Here is a 16,118-nt window from a genome sequence, read left to right as displayed (position 1 = left end):
TGGGTGCTACCTTCAGAGATCCTGAGGAGCAGCCTGGATGTCATGATCTTATTTATTTATGTATTTATGTATTTATGTATTTATTTAAATCAATAGGAAATTCTAAAGTGAAGCCAGGTTTGGGAAGCATTACCTCAGATAGAGGGAAGGAGAAGATGGGATGTAATTCACTCATCATTTACACAACCCTCTCTTCCTCCCTCTGAACACAGAAGTGGCTTGTACACAGGGGAGCTTAACAAATGCTCACTAGAATCTGGATTGAAGCAATACCACCTAATCTGTAAAAATAATTGCTAAAAGTAGAAAGATCAAGTTTTCAACCATTTCAAGCTCCTACTTTTTACCTGATGAATTAAAAAAAGTTTCTGAATAGGTCTACTGGAATGGCCACATACAGAACATAAATTTCTTACCTTTATAAGACAGTCCTCTTTCTGAGATGAAAGTAGAACATTTTCTGGCTTTAAATCCCGATGTATAATACCATTTTCATGAAGGTACTACACAGAAAGGGAGGCATGACTCTTAAATTTATGGAATATGCATGTGAGTAGAGACAACACACACACACAGCTTACATCTGAGGGAAACTGTAAGCCACATTACTCACAAATATATTCCCCCCAATCATAGAAAACTCCTGGATAAAGGGGTTACTGTTACAAATTTATTTTCAAGAAAATCTTTTTTTTTTTTAATCCTTACCCAAGGATATTTTTCAATTTATCATCAGATAAAGTGGGGGGGGGGGGGGGCGGAGAGAGAGAAACATCTATGTGAGAGAGAAACATTGACTGGTTGCCTCCCACATGACCCAACCAGGGCCAGGGACAAACTGCAACCGAGGTACATGCCCTTAACCAGAATCGAACCCAAGACTCATTTGTCTGTGGGCCGATGCTCTAACTACTGAGAAATCTAGCCAGAGCTCAAGGAAATCTTTTAAAGTACAGAAATGAAAAAGGAAACTTATGATAGCAGGTGGACACTTTATTTCACTCTTCAAAATAATAAATATCCCTTCAGATTGGCAGAAATATAAAATGTCAATTTCAATAATAAAAATATAAATGGGTGATATAAAGTATTTTAAAGACCATAATATTATAAACCATAAAAATTCTACCAAAATGATACATTTGATTATTCCAACCCTGAGAATAATATTTTTAAAGAGAATCTGTAAAATACATATTATAAATTATTTATTTATATACCCAGCATTAAACTCATCGATGTGAAGAATTAGTCTTCAAAACTCTATGGTATGAAATATAGATGCTCCTCGACTTATGACGGGGTTACATCCTGATAAACTCATAAGTTGAAACTATCTTAAGTCAAAATGAGTTTAATACACCTACTCTACCAAACATCATAGCTTAGCCTAGCCTACCTTAAATTTGCTCAGAACACTTGCATTAGCCAACAGTTGGGCAAAATCATTTAACACAACGAATATACTGTAGAGTGTCAGTTATTATCCTCAAGATCATGTCTGTAGCTTGTTACCGCTGCCCAGCATTGAGAAAGAGTATCATACTACAAATCACTTGCCCAGAAAAACATAAAAATTCAAAACTGGAATATGGTTTCTACTAAACTTTTATCACGTTTGCACCACCATAAAGTTGAAAAATCCTAAGTCAAACCATTGTAAGTTGAGGACCTTCGGTACTAGGTTAACGTTTCTCTGTCTGATCATATTTATACACTAAGTCATATTTCATTAACAAAAAATTTTCCCATGTGCACAGATCTGTACTCATTTCATCTCAATATTCTTGGTATAAGAGAGGTAATAAATTATTAAGAGAATAAAGAACTGGTTAGGTGTTTATGTGTTTCAATTTTCTCTGGCTATCTCCTGTGGCCTAGAACTGAAATTCCTCCAAAACAATTGCACTGGGAATGGGACCTGGTAAAGCCCCCGGGGAGGGCAAGCCCAGGTGGACCAGCCCCAGGAAAATCTCCCTCAATCGTCACTCAATATGACAGCTGGTCCCAATCACTGAATTTCCTGCATGAAGTGGGTTTTCAAGGGAAGAAATCTTGGCTGAGAATTGCCACAAACAAATTTGGTTTGAGACAGGGTGATGTTCTTCAAAGCAGGAAGAATGCCACCAACTGTTTCTCCATTCAACACTTTCATGGAATAAAGAGAAGGCAGTGTACATGCCTGCCTGCCTGCCTGCTGCGGTTAACAGGATGCTGCCCATGAAGGGAACACCTAATACTGGGCCAAGGGGGAGTGATCCAACTATCACAATCACCTCAACTTGCCAGCCTTATCCTCATACCTGCTCCTCTTCCATCAAGAGGTAAGGGATCAGGAAGCAGTAGAGATCAGTGTCCCTCCACAAATAACTCCAAGCTAAAGAGAAGACACGCGGGGACCATGTGTTTATTTCTTTAGCTCCCTTTTTTACTACTGTCTCTTAAGCTTCACAGCAAGAGCTTTCTCATCTGAGTCAAAGGGGGAGATGTTTTTGCCAAAAACAAACAAACAATACACACACAAACTCTGTTCTCCAGGTTTTCACCCATGTTCCCTCACTTTCTGACTAATTCACAGAGCAATTGACCTACAAGAAAGTAGGCTGTCATAAGCACTGTTGGCTTTTTACCTGTACAGCCAGGAGCATCTGGTAGAAAAAAAGTTTGCATGTAGCTTCTTTCAGGCGTCTGTTCCCTACCACCCTGTCAAACAGCTCGCCTCCTTCCATCCTGAAACAAACAGGCAAAGCATGGGGTTCATGTCTGGAGGGAAACTCACTTGGATGGATAATAACACAAACAAAACAAAGTCATTAAGGCAAGCAAAGAGTTGCCATTTTTATTCACCCTTGATTCCCACTATAAAGGCAATGAGGTAATAAGCTTCATCCACAATGAAAATGTCCCCAAAGGAAACTAAGAAACAAGGAAAGATGGAAAGAAGAAGTAGTGGGCATTAAAAAAACTTGGAGAGTTTTAAAAAATCTGATTAGATGGGTCAGAAGAAGGGCCCAAGAATCTGTATTTTAATCACACACCCCAGGGGATTCTGAGACTGGTATAGAGCAGCATGCAGGAGTATACAATCAGATAATCAGGGGTCTAAACCCCATGCCACAACTTCCCAGCTGGAGAGCTTTGTGCAAGTTATGGAATCTCTCTGATCTTGTTTCTGCCTCTTGAAAACATAAGAATGATCCACCTACTGTGTTTTGTTCTTTTTTTAAAAGTTTTTTTTCTTTATTGATTTTTAGAGAGAGAGAGAGAAACATCGATGAGAGAGAACATCAACTGGCTGCCTTCTGCATGCCCCCCACTGGGGATTTGACCCACAACCTGAGCATGTGCCCCAACCAGGAATCGAACCGGCAACTTCCTGGTGCATGGGTCGACGCTCAACCACTGAGCCATACCGGCCAGGCAACTGTTGTAAAAAATTAAGATATAATTGATGTAGATGGCACAGTGTAGATAGATGCTTGGTAAGGTTATTCAATCCCTCTTTACTTCAGTCTCCTGTGCCGTGAAGTGGGGCTAAAAGTAGTAATCCAACAGTAAGTTATAAGTAACCTGAATGACTTAAGAAGGTTAAATGACTCAATCCATGTAAAGTGCTTAGAGCAGTACTTGGCTCATATTAAGTGCTTAGTTAGTATCAGTTACCATATTGAATTATTATTACTAGTATTAAATTGTTTTAACTAGACTCAGTCAGATAACATTCTCCCTTTTTAATACCAACAGATACTCCCTCAAGCAACACAAGGGCTGTCCAGTCTCTCGTAATGCTGTTGTTTACTGTACCATCTCAACAGACAACCTGCATAGCCAGTGTTTGCCATTCAGGAGCAAAACCTTGCCTGTCTGCCCCAACAGCCACTCCCAGAAACACTACATATTTATGCAGAAATGGACATCACACAGGCCTCTTCCAAAAATGAGACAGAAAATTATTTTGGTCACACCAAATAAAACAGGACTCCAGCCCTGGCAGGTTTGGCTCAGGTGAGGATAAAAAAAAAGAAAAAAAGAAAAAAAAACAAAAAAACAGGACTCCCTAGCCACTGAAATAAACCAGTACCTTGCCCTGGCTGGTTTGGTTCAGTGGTCAGAGTGTCGGCCTGTGGACCAAAGAGTCCCGGGTTTGATTCTGGCCAAGGGCAAGTACCTTGATTGCGGTTCGTCCCCAGCCCTGGTTGGGGTTGTGCAGGTGACAACCAATCAATGTGTCTCTCTCACATAGATGTTTCTCTCTCTCTCTCTCTCTCTCCCTCCCTCCCTCCCTCCCTCCCACTCTATGTGAAGATAAATGTAAAAATATCCACCAAGGCAGGTATTTCAGAGTAATAATATTCACCTGTGGTTGAGTACCTATGTGTGCCAAGTACTCTGCTGGGGGCTTTCCACCTTTCATAGAATTTAATCCTTACAACTCTGTGAATGGATTATCATTATTACCTCATTTAACACCAGGAAAATGACTCTGAAAAGTAAAGTCAACAAACCATGGGCATAGTTGACCTACAAAGTGGGATTCAAACCCAGGCCTCAGATCCAGGGCCTGGAACCTCTAAGCCATGTGCCTCTGGAAACACTGGAGGAGTTTTAGATATGATACTATGTCCCTCACATACTTTGTGTACCCCACAACCACATGCACGCATTGAGGGTCCCCAGGACGAGAAATGCAAGCCAGCATTAGTCTTTAAATAAGCATTTAAATGGAAACAAATAAGAAACTTACTACTTACAATTCCAAAACAATGTAAAAATCTTCGGCATCAAAAAAGTCTTTAATCTTGATTATACACGGCTGAAAGAGGGAAAAGAGGAAATGTAGTGAGAGGCTCCCAAGAGGAAAACTACAAGAGCAAGACTGGCAACATCTGCCGAGGGTCAGGGAGGCCAGGACCAGGCATTTGGTGATCTTGGGACACTTTGGAGTTCACACAGGGGAGAAGGCAGAACAGAATTAATCTGGCTCCTCCGTGAGAACGTAAAAGGAAAAATTCACCACCCAACCAAGTTGGTGAGGGACTGGTTCACATTTCACACTTATGGATGGCACCAAGGAAGGAAGGTGGGTTTCCTCTGCGCTCCTCCTCACTGTCCCAGAGCACAGGTGCTCAAGGACACCTCATGACCTGGAGGAGCCTAACAAGCAGCACGAGTGGAAAGCAGGCCTGGCAGGGCCAGCCATGCTGCCAGACGGCAGGCCATTCAGCTCTGTCCACCTGGAACCACAGAGGAATGGGAACCTCAGGTGACATGATCTTACCATTTTTCAAGGGAAATTCCAGTTTCCTAAGAACTCTAAAGCACACCAATGGCTCATAGTTTTTGACGCTGATCAATGCAGGATGCATAGAACAGGAAAGAACGGTATTATATATTTTAAATGCATAATTAACAATATAATTTTATGCTTAGAAAACAAATCTTTTGTTTTTTTTTGTTTTTTTTGTTGTTTTTATCCTCACCCGAGGATATTTTTCCATTTTTTGTACAGATAGAGTGGGAGGGAGAGAGAGGAAGGGAGAGAGAGAGAAACATCGATGTGAAGGGACATATCGAGTGGCTGCCACCCGCACGACCAACCAGGGCCGGGGACAAACTGCAACCGAGGTACGTGCCCTTAGCGGGAACCGAACCTGGGTCTCTCCGGACCGCAGGCCGACGCTCTAACTGCTGAGCCAAACTGGCCAGGAAATCTTTTGTTTTTACAGAAAAAAAAAGACAGAGAGTAAAGCTCAACGGTCAGGTAAGTAAAAGATGTAGCATCTGCCCTGGCTGGTTTGCTTAGTGGTTAGAGCACTGGCCCATAGACCAAAGGGTTGCGGGTTTAATTCCCCATCAAGAGCACGAACTTGGGCTGCAGGTTCAATCCCCAGCCCCGGTTGTGCAGGAGGCAACCAATCAATATGTCTCTCACACAACGATGTTTCTCTCTATACCTCCCTCCCACTCTATCTAAAAATCAATGCAGTCCAGCTGGTGTGGCTCAGTGGTTGAGTATCGACCCATGGACCAAGAGGTCGCTGATTCGATTCCCAGTCAGGACACATGCCAAGGTTGTGGGCCAAATCCCTAGTGGGGAGAATGCAGGAGGCGGCCAATCGATGTTCTCTCTCATCGATGTTTCTATCTCTTTCTCCTTCCAACTTCCTCTCTCTCTAAAATCAATAAAGAAAAAAAAATCAATAAAAATGCATTTAAGCCCTGGCCGGTTTCGCTCAGCAGTTAGAGTGTTGGCCTGCGGTCTGGGGAGACCCGGGTTCAGTTCCCGCTTAGGGCATGGACCTCGGTTGCAGTTTGTCCCCGGCCCTGGTTGGTCATGCGGGTGGTAGCCACTCGATGTGTCCCTTTCACAGCGATGTTTCTCTCTCTCTTCCTCTCTCTCCCTCCCACTCTATCTGAACAAAAAATGGAAAAGTGTCCTCGGGTGAGGATTAAAAAAAAAAAAAAAAAATGCATTTAAAAAATAAATATCAATGCTAAAATATCCCTGGGTGAGAATTAAAGCAGCACTATCAGAGACACGTCCCCATGCCCCAGCAAGGAGGATGACTATGATTATATCAGAATTAAAGGAAAGAGCTATAAAATTTTTAGATTTTAGATTAAAGAGTAGCAAACACCAGACTGATCTTCCTACAATGAAATTTCACCATATCCATCACTCTGATTAAAACCCAAGTGGTACCTTCCCCTGGTGAACTATTATACAGCAGTGAGCCACACTGCTTCTCCCAACTCAGTGGAACTTGGAAACATAATGATGAGTGGAAAAGGCAAGTCATGAGAGACTTCAAAGACTATGAAGTGCTTCGTCAGTATGGTCAAGTTTTCATTCTTAAGTTGAATGAAGACTTCAAAGGTGTTCATCTTACTGGTTTGCTTTATAATTTACGTTTATTACTTTACATGGGTCAAATATTACATAATTTTAAAATATCTATTTATTTATTTATTTATTTTTAATCCTCACCCGAGGACATTTTCCCATTTTTTTGTTCAGGTAGAGTGGGAGGGAGAGAGAGGAACAGAGAGAGAGAGAGAAACATCGACGTGAAGGGACACATCGAGTGGCTGCCACCCGCACGACCGACCAGGGCCGAGGACAAACTGCAACCGAGGTACGCGCCCTTAGCGGGAACCGAACCCAGGTCTCCCAGGACCGCAGGCCGACGCTCTAACCGCTGAGCCAAACCGGCCAGGGCTAATTTTAAAATATTTAAAGGGAGGGAGGAGAATATCCAGAGGAAGGAAAGAGAGGAAGTGGAAAGGCAGAAAGGAAGGAAGACAAGAAGAAAATCTTTGGCTCTGTGCTGCCTAGAGGTTAAAATCCCACCCACCACCTAGCCTCATCTCCTGCTCCAGGTCTCACACATCTTTCTATCCAGGCTACAAAACTCGCTGGTTGTCTCAGGCTCCCTGTGCTATTTCCCGCTGTCACATCTTTGCTTGTGCAACTCTCCTGCCTGGTGATCTAACCCTCAAGACACACTTGGCCTAAGGCATCAGGCCCCAGATAAAATGTCCCCCTCACAATGTATCCACACATCCAGCAGTGGTTAGAATCTGTGCTGGCCCACACTGCATATTCAGTACCTGCGTCCCCCCACCAGGCTGTGAACTCCAGGAGGGCAGAGAAAGGAAACTAACACCAAGCACAGACAGGTCTCCTTTCCCTGGGCACTGCATGGGTGAGTTAAGTCTTATTTATCTGTCTAGGGCCAACACAGCATAGCAGTTGGCACAAAGGAGACACTCACAGGCTGCCTGATTAATACCAACATCAATATCAGATACACTACCCACTGCTGGAAGACTCTGCCAGCTAGTTTGGTCATAGAACAAATGGCCATGGACGACAGGCTGACAGCAAGCAGTTCCACCACTCCTTACTGATGATCCCAATGTACTCAGCTCTGCATGAACATTTGTTACTGTCACAATTATAAAAACACTGAATATGGACTGCAGTATTATTAAGAGGACTAGAAAGGGGAGCTAAAATTCTCATATAACAAAAACAGGAAAGCAACAAGCTATTAAAATAAACCAAGACAGTAGTTTATGTATATTATGTAGAAATATGGAGGTAAATTATTTTTCTTAAAAAGTTAAGAGTTTTAAAATGTTTGCAGAGAGGGAGGTTAGGAGGGATGAGGAGCTGCTGTTTGCGTAATAAACCTTTAGCACTCTTTAGGTTATATACATGTGGCATCTTGATAAAATAAAAAGGAAAGTCTAGCCAGTGTGGCTCAATTGGTTGAACGCTGTCCCATGCACAAGAAGGTCACCAGTTCAATTCCTGGTCAAGGCACATGCCCAGGTTGCAGGCTCCATCCCCAGTAGGAGGTGTGCAAGATGGCAGCCAATCAATGTCTCTCTCTCTCTCTCTCTCTCTCTCTCTCCCTTCAAAAATCAAGAAAAAAGAAAAGCAGCCCAGCCAGTGTGGCTCAGTGGTTGAACATCAACCCATGCACCAAGAGGTCGCTGGTTCAATTCCAGGTCAGGGCACATGCCTGGGTTGTGGGCCAATCCCCAGTGAGGGGCATGCAGGAAGCGGGCAATCAATGTTCTCTCTCATCGATGTTTCTCTCTCTTTCCCCCACCTCTCCCTTTCTCTCTCTCTAAAATCAATAAAGAAAAAAAAACAAAACAGAAGACATATGGAAAAGGGCGATATTATAGGAAAAAATGAGAACTTCTTGGTTCTGCTTGGCTTCATAATTGGCAGTGCCCACCTGGGAATGGGTGTAGCTGGGAGCTAATAAAGCATAAAGCAGTCCCCAGGGTCACTGGCTGGAGCTATCACAGCTGAAAGTGTATCTCAGGAACCAGAGGCTACTAACCGAGATCTCCATTTAGGTCATAGAAAATTTTAAGGAATTACAGGTATCTGTCATTTCCCAAGTGCGTTCCCTGTGCTGAAAGCTTTACAACCACATCTCATAATTAGTTCTCACACTGACCTTTGAAGTAAGGATACTTATTGCCTACATTGTACAAATGAGGAAACAGAGGCTCTGAAAAGTGAAATGACCTCAGAGCCAGGTGGCAGAGATGAGATGGGATCCCAGGTCTGTCTCTCCACCAGACTGAAGCCACAGGAGGGGAGGGATGGCTGAGTCCATGTGTGCTCACCACTAGAAGACAGCCTGACACAGTGACGATTGAATCAGTGTTTGACTCCAAAGGCCAGGCTCTCCTGGGCTATCAGGCCCTACCCATTGATCCCAAAATGAACTCATGAGTCCATATTTAATTCCCAAGGGCTTACACATTCCCTTGTCCATTGCCAAGTAATATCTCGAAGGATGTTTTTAGGGTTCTAAATTCCTCTCAAGTGCAATGGACATTGGATTTATATAAATGGTACATTTGGGTATCCTTCAACATCAGAAAATTCTCTGAGCATTCAGAGTGTTTATCTTAGGGGTATGTAAGAAGCAACCCCACCCTAGAAAATCAGAGGGCTCCTTCTTTAACAAGAGATTCCAGGCGCCTTGGAAAAGGGAGGGGAGTTCAGAGAAGAATCAGAAGTTGCAAAGGAATTAGAAGAAAGCCAAGCAGGAGGGTCAGCCACTCAGACTTCCATGGGTTTTCAGATCCACTCATGAGTTCTCAAGGAACAAGCGGGATTGTTGCATCGATGGCAGTGATTTTGTCCTTAGTTTCTATTAGTTTGGGGGATTTGAGGAGGTGAGAGAAGGGAGAAATATTTTTGTTGTCTGGAGGTTAAGAACTAAAATAAGATCATCCTTAGCTGAACAGACTGGAGGCCTTGTTTCAAGTTTAACTCTAGTGCCCACCTAGCTCATGACTTCTTAGAGGCTCATGAATTAATGAAGAAATATAAAGAACAATAAAAAGAAAGATGGGATTGGTCCATAACTGTAATGTTCTCTTCTCACATCTTTACAGTTAGATACTTTCCAGGGGGTGGGTTGGAGGGATGGTAGAAGAGGTTACAGGGGGAATAAAAGGTGATGGAAGGTGGTCTGGCCGGTTTGGCTCAGAGATTAGAGCGACAGCTCAGACCAAAGAGTTGCAGGCTCAATTCCGATCGAAGCATGTACCTCAGTTGCAGTTTGGTCCCCTGGTCAGGGTCATGCAGGAGGCAACCAATCAATGTGTCTCTTTCACATTGATGTCTCTCCCCCTCTACCCTGACTCTATCTGAAGAAAAATGAAAAAATATTCTCAGGTGAGGATTATTTTTTTTTAAAAGGTTATGGAAGGAGACTAACCTGGGTGGTGAACACACATTACAATATACAGATGATGTATCATAGAACTGTACACCTGAAACCTATATAATTTTATTAACCAATATCACCCCATTAAATTCTACTTAAAAAAAAAATAAAATTAGACACTTTCATTGTAACAAGGTCATCCGTGCACAAAAGAATTATAGGAACTAGTAACACTGACATCATTTAATCAGATTTAAGGACAAGTTGTTGTCATACATATTGGATACCCTTAGATTTATCAGATTTACTCCAGCTGAGGTCAATGGAAATCAGCACCATCAAAAGGTATTTAGAGATGTTAAAACTATAGGTATACTTAATAAAAATGGGGGGGGGGGGGCACTTCAGGTATAATCAAACCAAATGTACTGAATTAGCATGGTCTTCCCAAACATAATCAGTTGATAAAGTCTCTATGAGATATAACATTTATTTATTTTTTATTTGTTTTTCTTTATTGATTTTAGAGAGAGAGGAAGGGAGGAGAGAGATAGAAATACTGATGAGAGAGAACATCAACTGACCACCTCCTGCATGCCACCCCCCCACTTGGGGATTTGCCTCCTGCATGCTACAACCTGGGCATGTGCCCTAATGAGGAATCGAACTGGCGACATCTTGGTGCATGGGTCGATGCTCAACCACTGAGCCACACCAGCCAGGCATGAGATGTAAAATTTAGATTCACTATGTCTTCAGTTCAAGAGTTAAATCAGTACAAATATCACATAAGTATTTAATCATTAAATCTTTCCACAATATTATCCTATCCTTTCAAAAGTTCAGGGTAAAACTCTTTCTAGCTAAATGACAACTAAACACACATACCCATGCATATATATACCCACCTACACACAATTAAGGAACCCAGGTTAATAATAGCTATATTACACTGAATTGCTTTGCACTCTTCCCCTATTTTGAGATAAGTGATTTTAAGTATGAACCATATTTTACAGCAATACTTACATGATTTAATTTTTTCAAAATTTCTATTTCTGTTTCAACATTGAGACCGGGATCCTTTGATAAATAAAATAACATTAGAGTTTATTAGTAATAGTAGTCAATATATAGAAAATGTTTACAGTTAAACTTCTGAGTAATGGCTGCCTGAATTCCAAACCCTGCTCAAGGTCTAGGGGTCAATGATTCAAACAGCTCACTTAAAATCAGTCCATAAAGTGCACAACAAATAGGAAGCATTCAATAAATGACCAGGCTTATGCTAATCTCTTTATTTGAAAGGATCATCTCACATAAGTTTTATAATTTCCAAGTGAACTAGGTTTTATATATCCCCATTTTACAGATGGAGCAACTAAGGCTCAGAGAGGAAGCCACTTGCTCCAGTTCCCACAGCCAAAAACAAGTGTTTCCACCATTCTCATACTTACCTGGCAAATTCTGCCTGTCTCGTTAGCTGTGGAATTGTTTGTAGTCAGAAAAATAATAAAACAAACAAAACCACTGACAAAAGGGTTATTTAAGTAAACTATTAGAAGAAACAGTCAAGTCAAATATCTAATAGAGCAGACACAGGTTTCAATTTCAACTGCAGGCTGACATATTTATTGAGACTCTTAACTAGAGGAAACTTCAGGGTACTGAAGTTGTTCTCCGTTACAATTCCAAAAGGATGAATCGTGTTACTCAGCCTCATGGGCTACACCCTCCACAAGCACAGAGGATATAGGATTACATATTTATGTAAAATGGACTTCAGCTAAGAAACCCAGATGTTTAATTTTGAAAGCCTGCCTCTTCCTGTAAGCCGTTAAACTCATTACTAAGTCAGGGTGTGCTCTGATGATAGAGGTCTAAAAGAGTTCAAAACGATCTGAAAGATGAAATTAAGAACTCAAATTTTGCTGCAAGTCATTAAGAATCTGGTAGGTATTTTCTTTCTCCCCTAAATGGGAAACAAATCCAGAATCACAGGGAAAAAGATCTATAACAAAATGAACACAGAAAGGAAATTCCTCTTGCCATGTGAGAATGGCATTGTCTTGGGGGGAAAAAATTGATCTTTAAAGAATGTTAAAGTATAATAGCCAGAAACAGCTGGCCGCAAAGAAAACATGATTGCAGGTCACATTTTACATTACTATGTTGAGTCATGTGTTGAAAGACCAATACATTTGGCCACTTCACTCACACAGTAAAAGTGTATTACATAAAATGTAATAAAAAGAATGGCTAGTATATAAAGAGACTATTAAAATAATTTAATTAATATTTTAAAAATCTATAAACACTGAGATGTTCATTGTCACATTACCAGGAAGAGCAAAGAATTAGAAATTATCTAAATGATCAACCAGAGAAATGGTTAAATAATTTATGATAAAGTCATTGAAATAGAGACTTGACCATCAAAAAGGATATATTAGGGAAAAGTTTATGCATTAATGCTTATATGGAAAAGCAGAATACAAAATTGTATATACAATGTGATTTCAACCATCTAAAAACACGAATTCATATGAACAAAGACTAGAAAGGAAAAAGAAAACTGAAAACAGCTGTGGGGTTACAGTGGTGAAATATGGCTGGATTTTTTTCCCCTAATTTCCTTTCATTTATTGTAAAAACAGTCTTGTGACAACTTGGAAAAAAAAAAAAAACACAACTTCCTTCTAGTACATTATTATGTACAACCAAATATTTCTGGAACCAAATTGTATATAAATTTCTAGATTCGCTAAATACATTAAAATTTTTTCAATGTTCTCTGATACATATTCATATATCTGAGCAGTAAATTCTTCCTGACATTGAAAATCACCACTCCAAAATTATTCTGGGAAATTAAGAAGTGTTAAGAGAACAGCTGAATAGCCAAAAACAGGTACTTACTGCCTCTTTTGCAGAGCCAATAGCAAACTTCCTTTTGCTGATGATCTTTATGGCTACTTTCTTACATGTTTTCCTCTCAAAAGCTAGCTTCACCTCACCACAGGCACCACTACAGGGAAAAACACAGAAAATGATTGTCAGAATGTTTTTAATCAGGAGACCCACCACTCCCGAGTTGGCCTCAACTATTACAAGTTAAAGGCAGTCCAGTGCTCGCCTCAGCAGCACACATATACTAAAAAATTGGAACAATGCAAAGAATGTTAGCATAGCCCCTGCTCAAGGATCACAAACTCTCACTCACACACACACACACAAAACACTCTATATACAATCCTTCCATTGTCACTGTTTATAGAGAACATAGTGAGCCTCATCAACCTAATCGGCCGAGGGTATAAGTGAATATGGACCATCCAACAATACCAGGTCAGCTCCAAATTCCACTTTTTGAACTGATACAGACTTGTCTTACTGTCACCCAGATGGTAAACTTCTCATAAAGACACTAATAGGAAAGAAATGACTTATCCCAGTGATCAGAGAATCAAACAAAACAGAGTCCTAGTCAAAAATGAGTGCCTGAAACAAGTTACAGCAAACAACATCTGCAAATTACTTTCGTTGATGCATTTCTTTATTTTCTGTCTTCAAAGAATGTGCATAAGCAGTTAATGCAATGAATTGCATCTTAAATAAAATCACAATACTTAAGAAACCAAAAGAATCACACAATAAACCTGCTTGCAGCAAGCTCTCAAAGATTTGCAATTAATTAAGATATTATAATAGAGGAGAAATGCTAACCTAGGATACCACCCAGTACATAGTTAGCCCTATGTAGGCTCTGTTCTCGACAGCTTGGGTCAGCCCAAAGTAGGCCATTATAACTATTATGGGTTTCGAGGTGGCATGAAAGGTTTTGCCAACGCATCTTTTTTATTGTGTGTTGTGTATTGTGTACACACATAACATAAAATTTACCACTGTAATCTTTTTTTTAATCCTCACCGGAGGACATTTTTTGCATTTATCTTCAGACAGAGCGGGAGGCAGAGAGGGAGGAAGAGAAAGAAACATCGATGTGGAGAGAAACATTGATGTGAGAGAGAAACATCAATGTGAGAGACACATTGAGTGGTTGCCAACCACACGACCCCAACAGGGGCCGAGGACAAACTGCAACCGAGGTACATGCCCTTAGCAGGAACCCAACCTGGGACTCTCTGTTCCGTGGGCCAATCAATGCTCTAACTGCTGAGCCAAACTGGCCAGGGCCCATTGTAATCACTTTAAAGTGTACAAGTCCATGACATTAAATACATCTATAATGTGTACAACCATCACCCCTATCTAGTTCCACATTTTCATCAGCCCAAATGGAAACCCCATACACACTAAGTATTCACTTGTCCATACAGACTTGTCTTACTGTCACCCAGATGGTAAACCCTGGCAACCACTAATCTGTCTTTTGTCTATGAATTTGCCTATTTTGAATATCTCATTGACGATAGAATCATACAATATGTAGCTTTATGTGTCTGGCTTCTTTCACCTAGCATGTTTTCAAGATTCAACCATGCTGTGGCATATATCACTATTTTGCTCCTTTTTATAGCTAAGTAATATTTCATTGTATCAATACATCACATTTGTTTATCCACTCACTGATGGATACTTGGGTTGTTCCAACCTTTTGGCTATTGTGAATAAAGCTGAAATAAACATTCACACACATGTTTTTGTTTGAACACCTGTTTTCCATTGAGGGGGGATATACCTACAAAGGGAATTGCTGGGTCATATGGTAATTCTGTTTAACATTTTGAGAAACCACCAAATTATTTCCTCCAGTGGCTGGACCATTTTACATTCCCACCAGCAGTGTATGGGGGTTCCAATTTCACCACATCCTCACAAACACTTATTATTTTCTGTTTCTTTATTATGACCATCCTAGTGGGTGTGAAGTGGTATCTCATTGTGGTTTTGGTTTGCATTTCCCTAATGACTAATGATGCCAAACATTTTTTCATGTGGTTTTTGCTAATTTGTATATCCTCTCTGGAGAAATGTCATTTAAATCCTTTGCCCATTTTTACATTGGGCTATCTTTCTGTTATTGACTTGTTAAGAGTTCTCTATTCTGGATACAAGATCCTCATGAAATATTTGTAAATATTTTCTCTCATTCTGTGAGCTGTGTTTCACTCTCCTGACAATGTCTTTTGATGCACAAAACGTTTTTAAATTTGATGAAGTCTAATTTATCTACTTTTTTCTGTTGTTCCTCGTGCTTTTGGTGCCACATTTAAGTAACCAATGCAAAATCAAAGGCCATGAAGAGCTGTCCCTATATTTTCTTCTTAGTTTAATAGTTTTACCTCTTACATTTAGCTTTTTTGTTTCATTTTGAGTTAATTTTTATAGATTGAGTGAGAATAGTCCATGTAACTATTAAACATTTTCCAATTTCACTTCTGCTGATAATAGTCACCTTTGTCTGAGAATTCTTCCCTGAATCCAGTGCAACGTCTATAACAGTACAACACCCACTGCTAGAAGATGGGGTGTACACGTAAAATTAAGCCAATCAGGATTTTCCCTGGAATCAAATGCTGATATTGGGAAAACAGTTCCCTCTACTGCAGTTTCTAGAAGAAAGAAAACATGAATGTGGAGCTCCCGGAAGCCATCCTACCCGCCGCAGAGTGATTCTATACTCAGTAAAGAGTAGCTGAGTGAAGAGATGAAGCCAGAGTCCAGGCAATGTCGTTGGGAGCCCTTAGATCTAGCCACAGACAAAAATACATAGATAATTAGAACTCAAAGGAGGAGGCAGGAGGCAGCTGATCAACGTATCTCTCTCACATTGATGTTTTGATCTCTCTCTCAAAAAAAAAAAAAAATCAATAAAAACCAATTTAAAAAAAAAAAATGAAATACAGCTCAAAGGCCTCCTGGTCTAGCCATGCCTGAAGTCAGCTG

The 16,118-nt window shown here is 40.6% G+C and overlaps 1 protein-coding gene across 3 annotated transcripts in view; it reads right to left on the bottom strand.

Moving 5' to 3' along the window:
- The window catches only part of CHEK2 (checkpoint kinase 2), a 43,087-nt gene that overhangs the window by 8,429 nt on the left and 18,540 nt on the right, over nt 1-16,118 (bottom strand). For 2 of the 3 annotated variants that reach the window (XM_036276390.1, XM_036276392.1), the window contains 5 exons: nt 13,128-13,236; nt 11,238-11,291; nt 4,752-4,813; nt 2,631-2,730; nt 417-503 (listed from right to left, as the gene is read on the bottom strand). In XM_036276390.1, coding sequence (XP_036132283.1) covers nt 417-503; nt 2,631-2,730; nt 4,752-4,813; nt 11,238-11,291; nt 13,128-13,236 — 412 coding nt within the window. The remainder of the gene's footprint in view (nt 1-416; nt 504-2,630; nt 2,731-4,751; nt 4,814-11,237; nt 11,292-13,127; nt 13,237-16,118) is intronic. The other variant, XM_036276391.1, reaches the window with a different exon arrangement.

Source organism: Molossus molossus, unplaced genomic scaffold (genome assembly GCF_014108415.1).
Source record: "Molossus molossus isolate mMolMol1 unplaced genomic scaffold, mMolMol1.p scaffold_m16_p_22, whole genome shotgun sequence".
In the NCBI taxonomy this organism is placed as follows: domain Eukaryota; kingdom Metazoa; phylum Chordata; class Mammalia; order Chiroptera; family Molossidae; genus Molossus; species Molossus molossus.
Note: the sequence above shows the minus strand (reverse complement) of the source record. Positions and strands in the feature narration are given on the sequence as shown.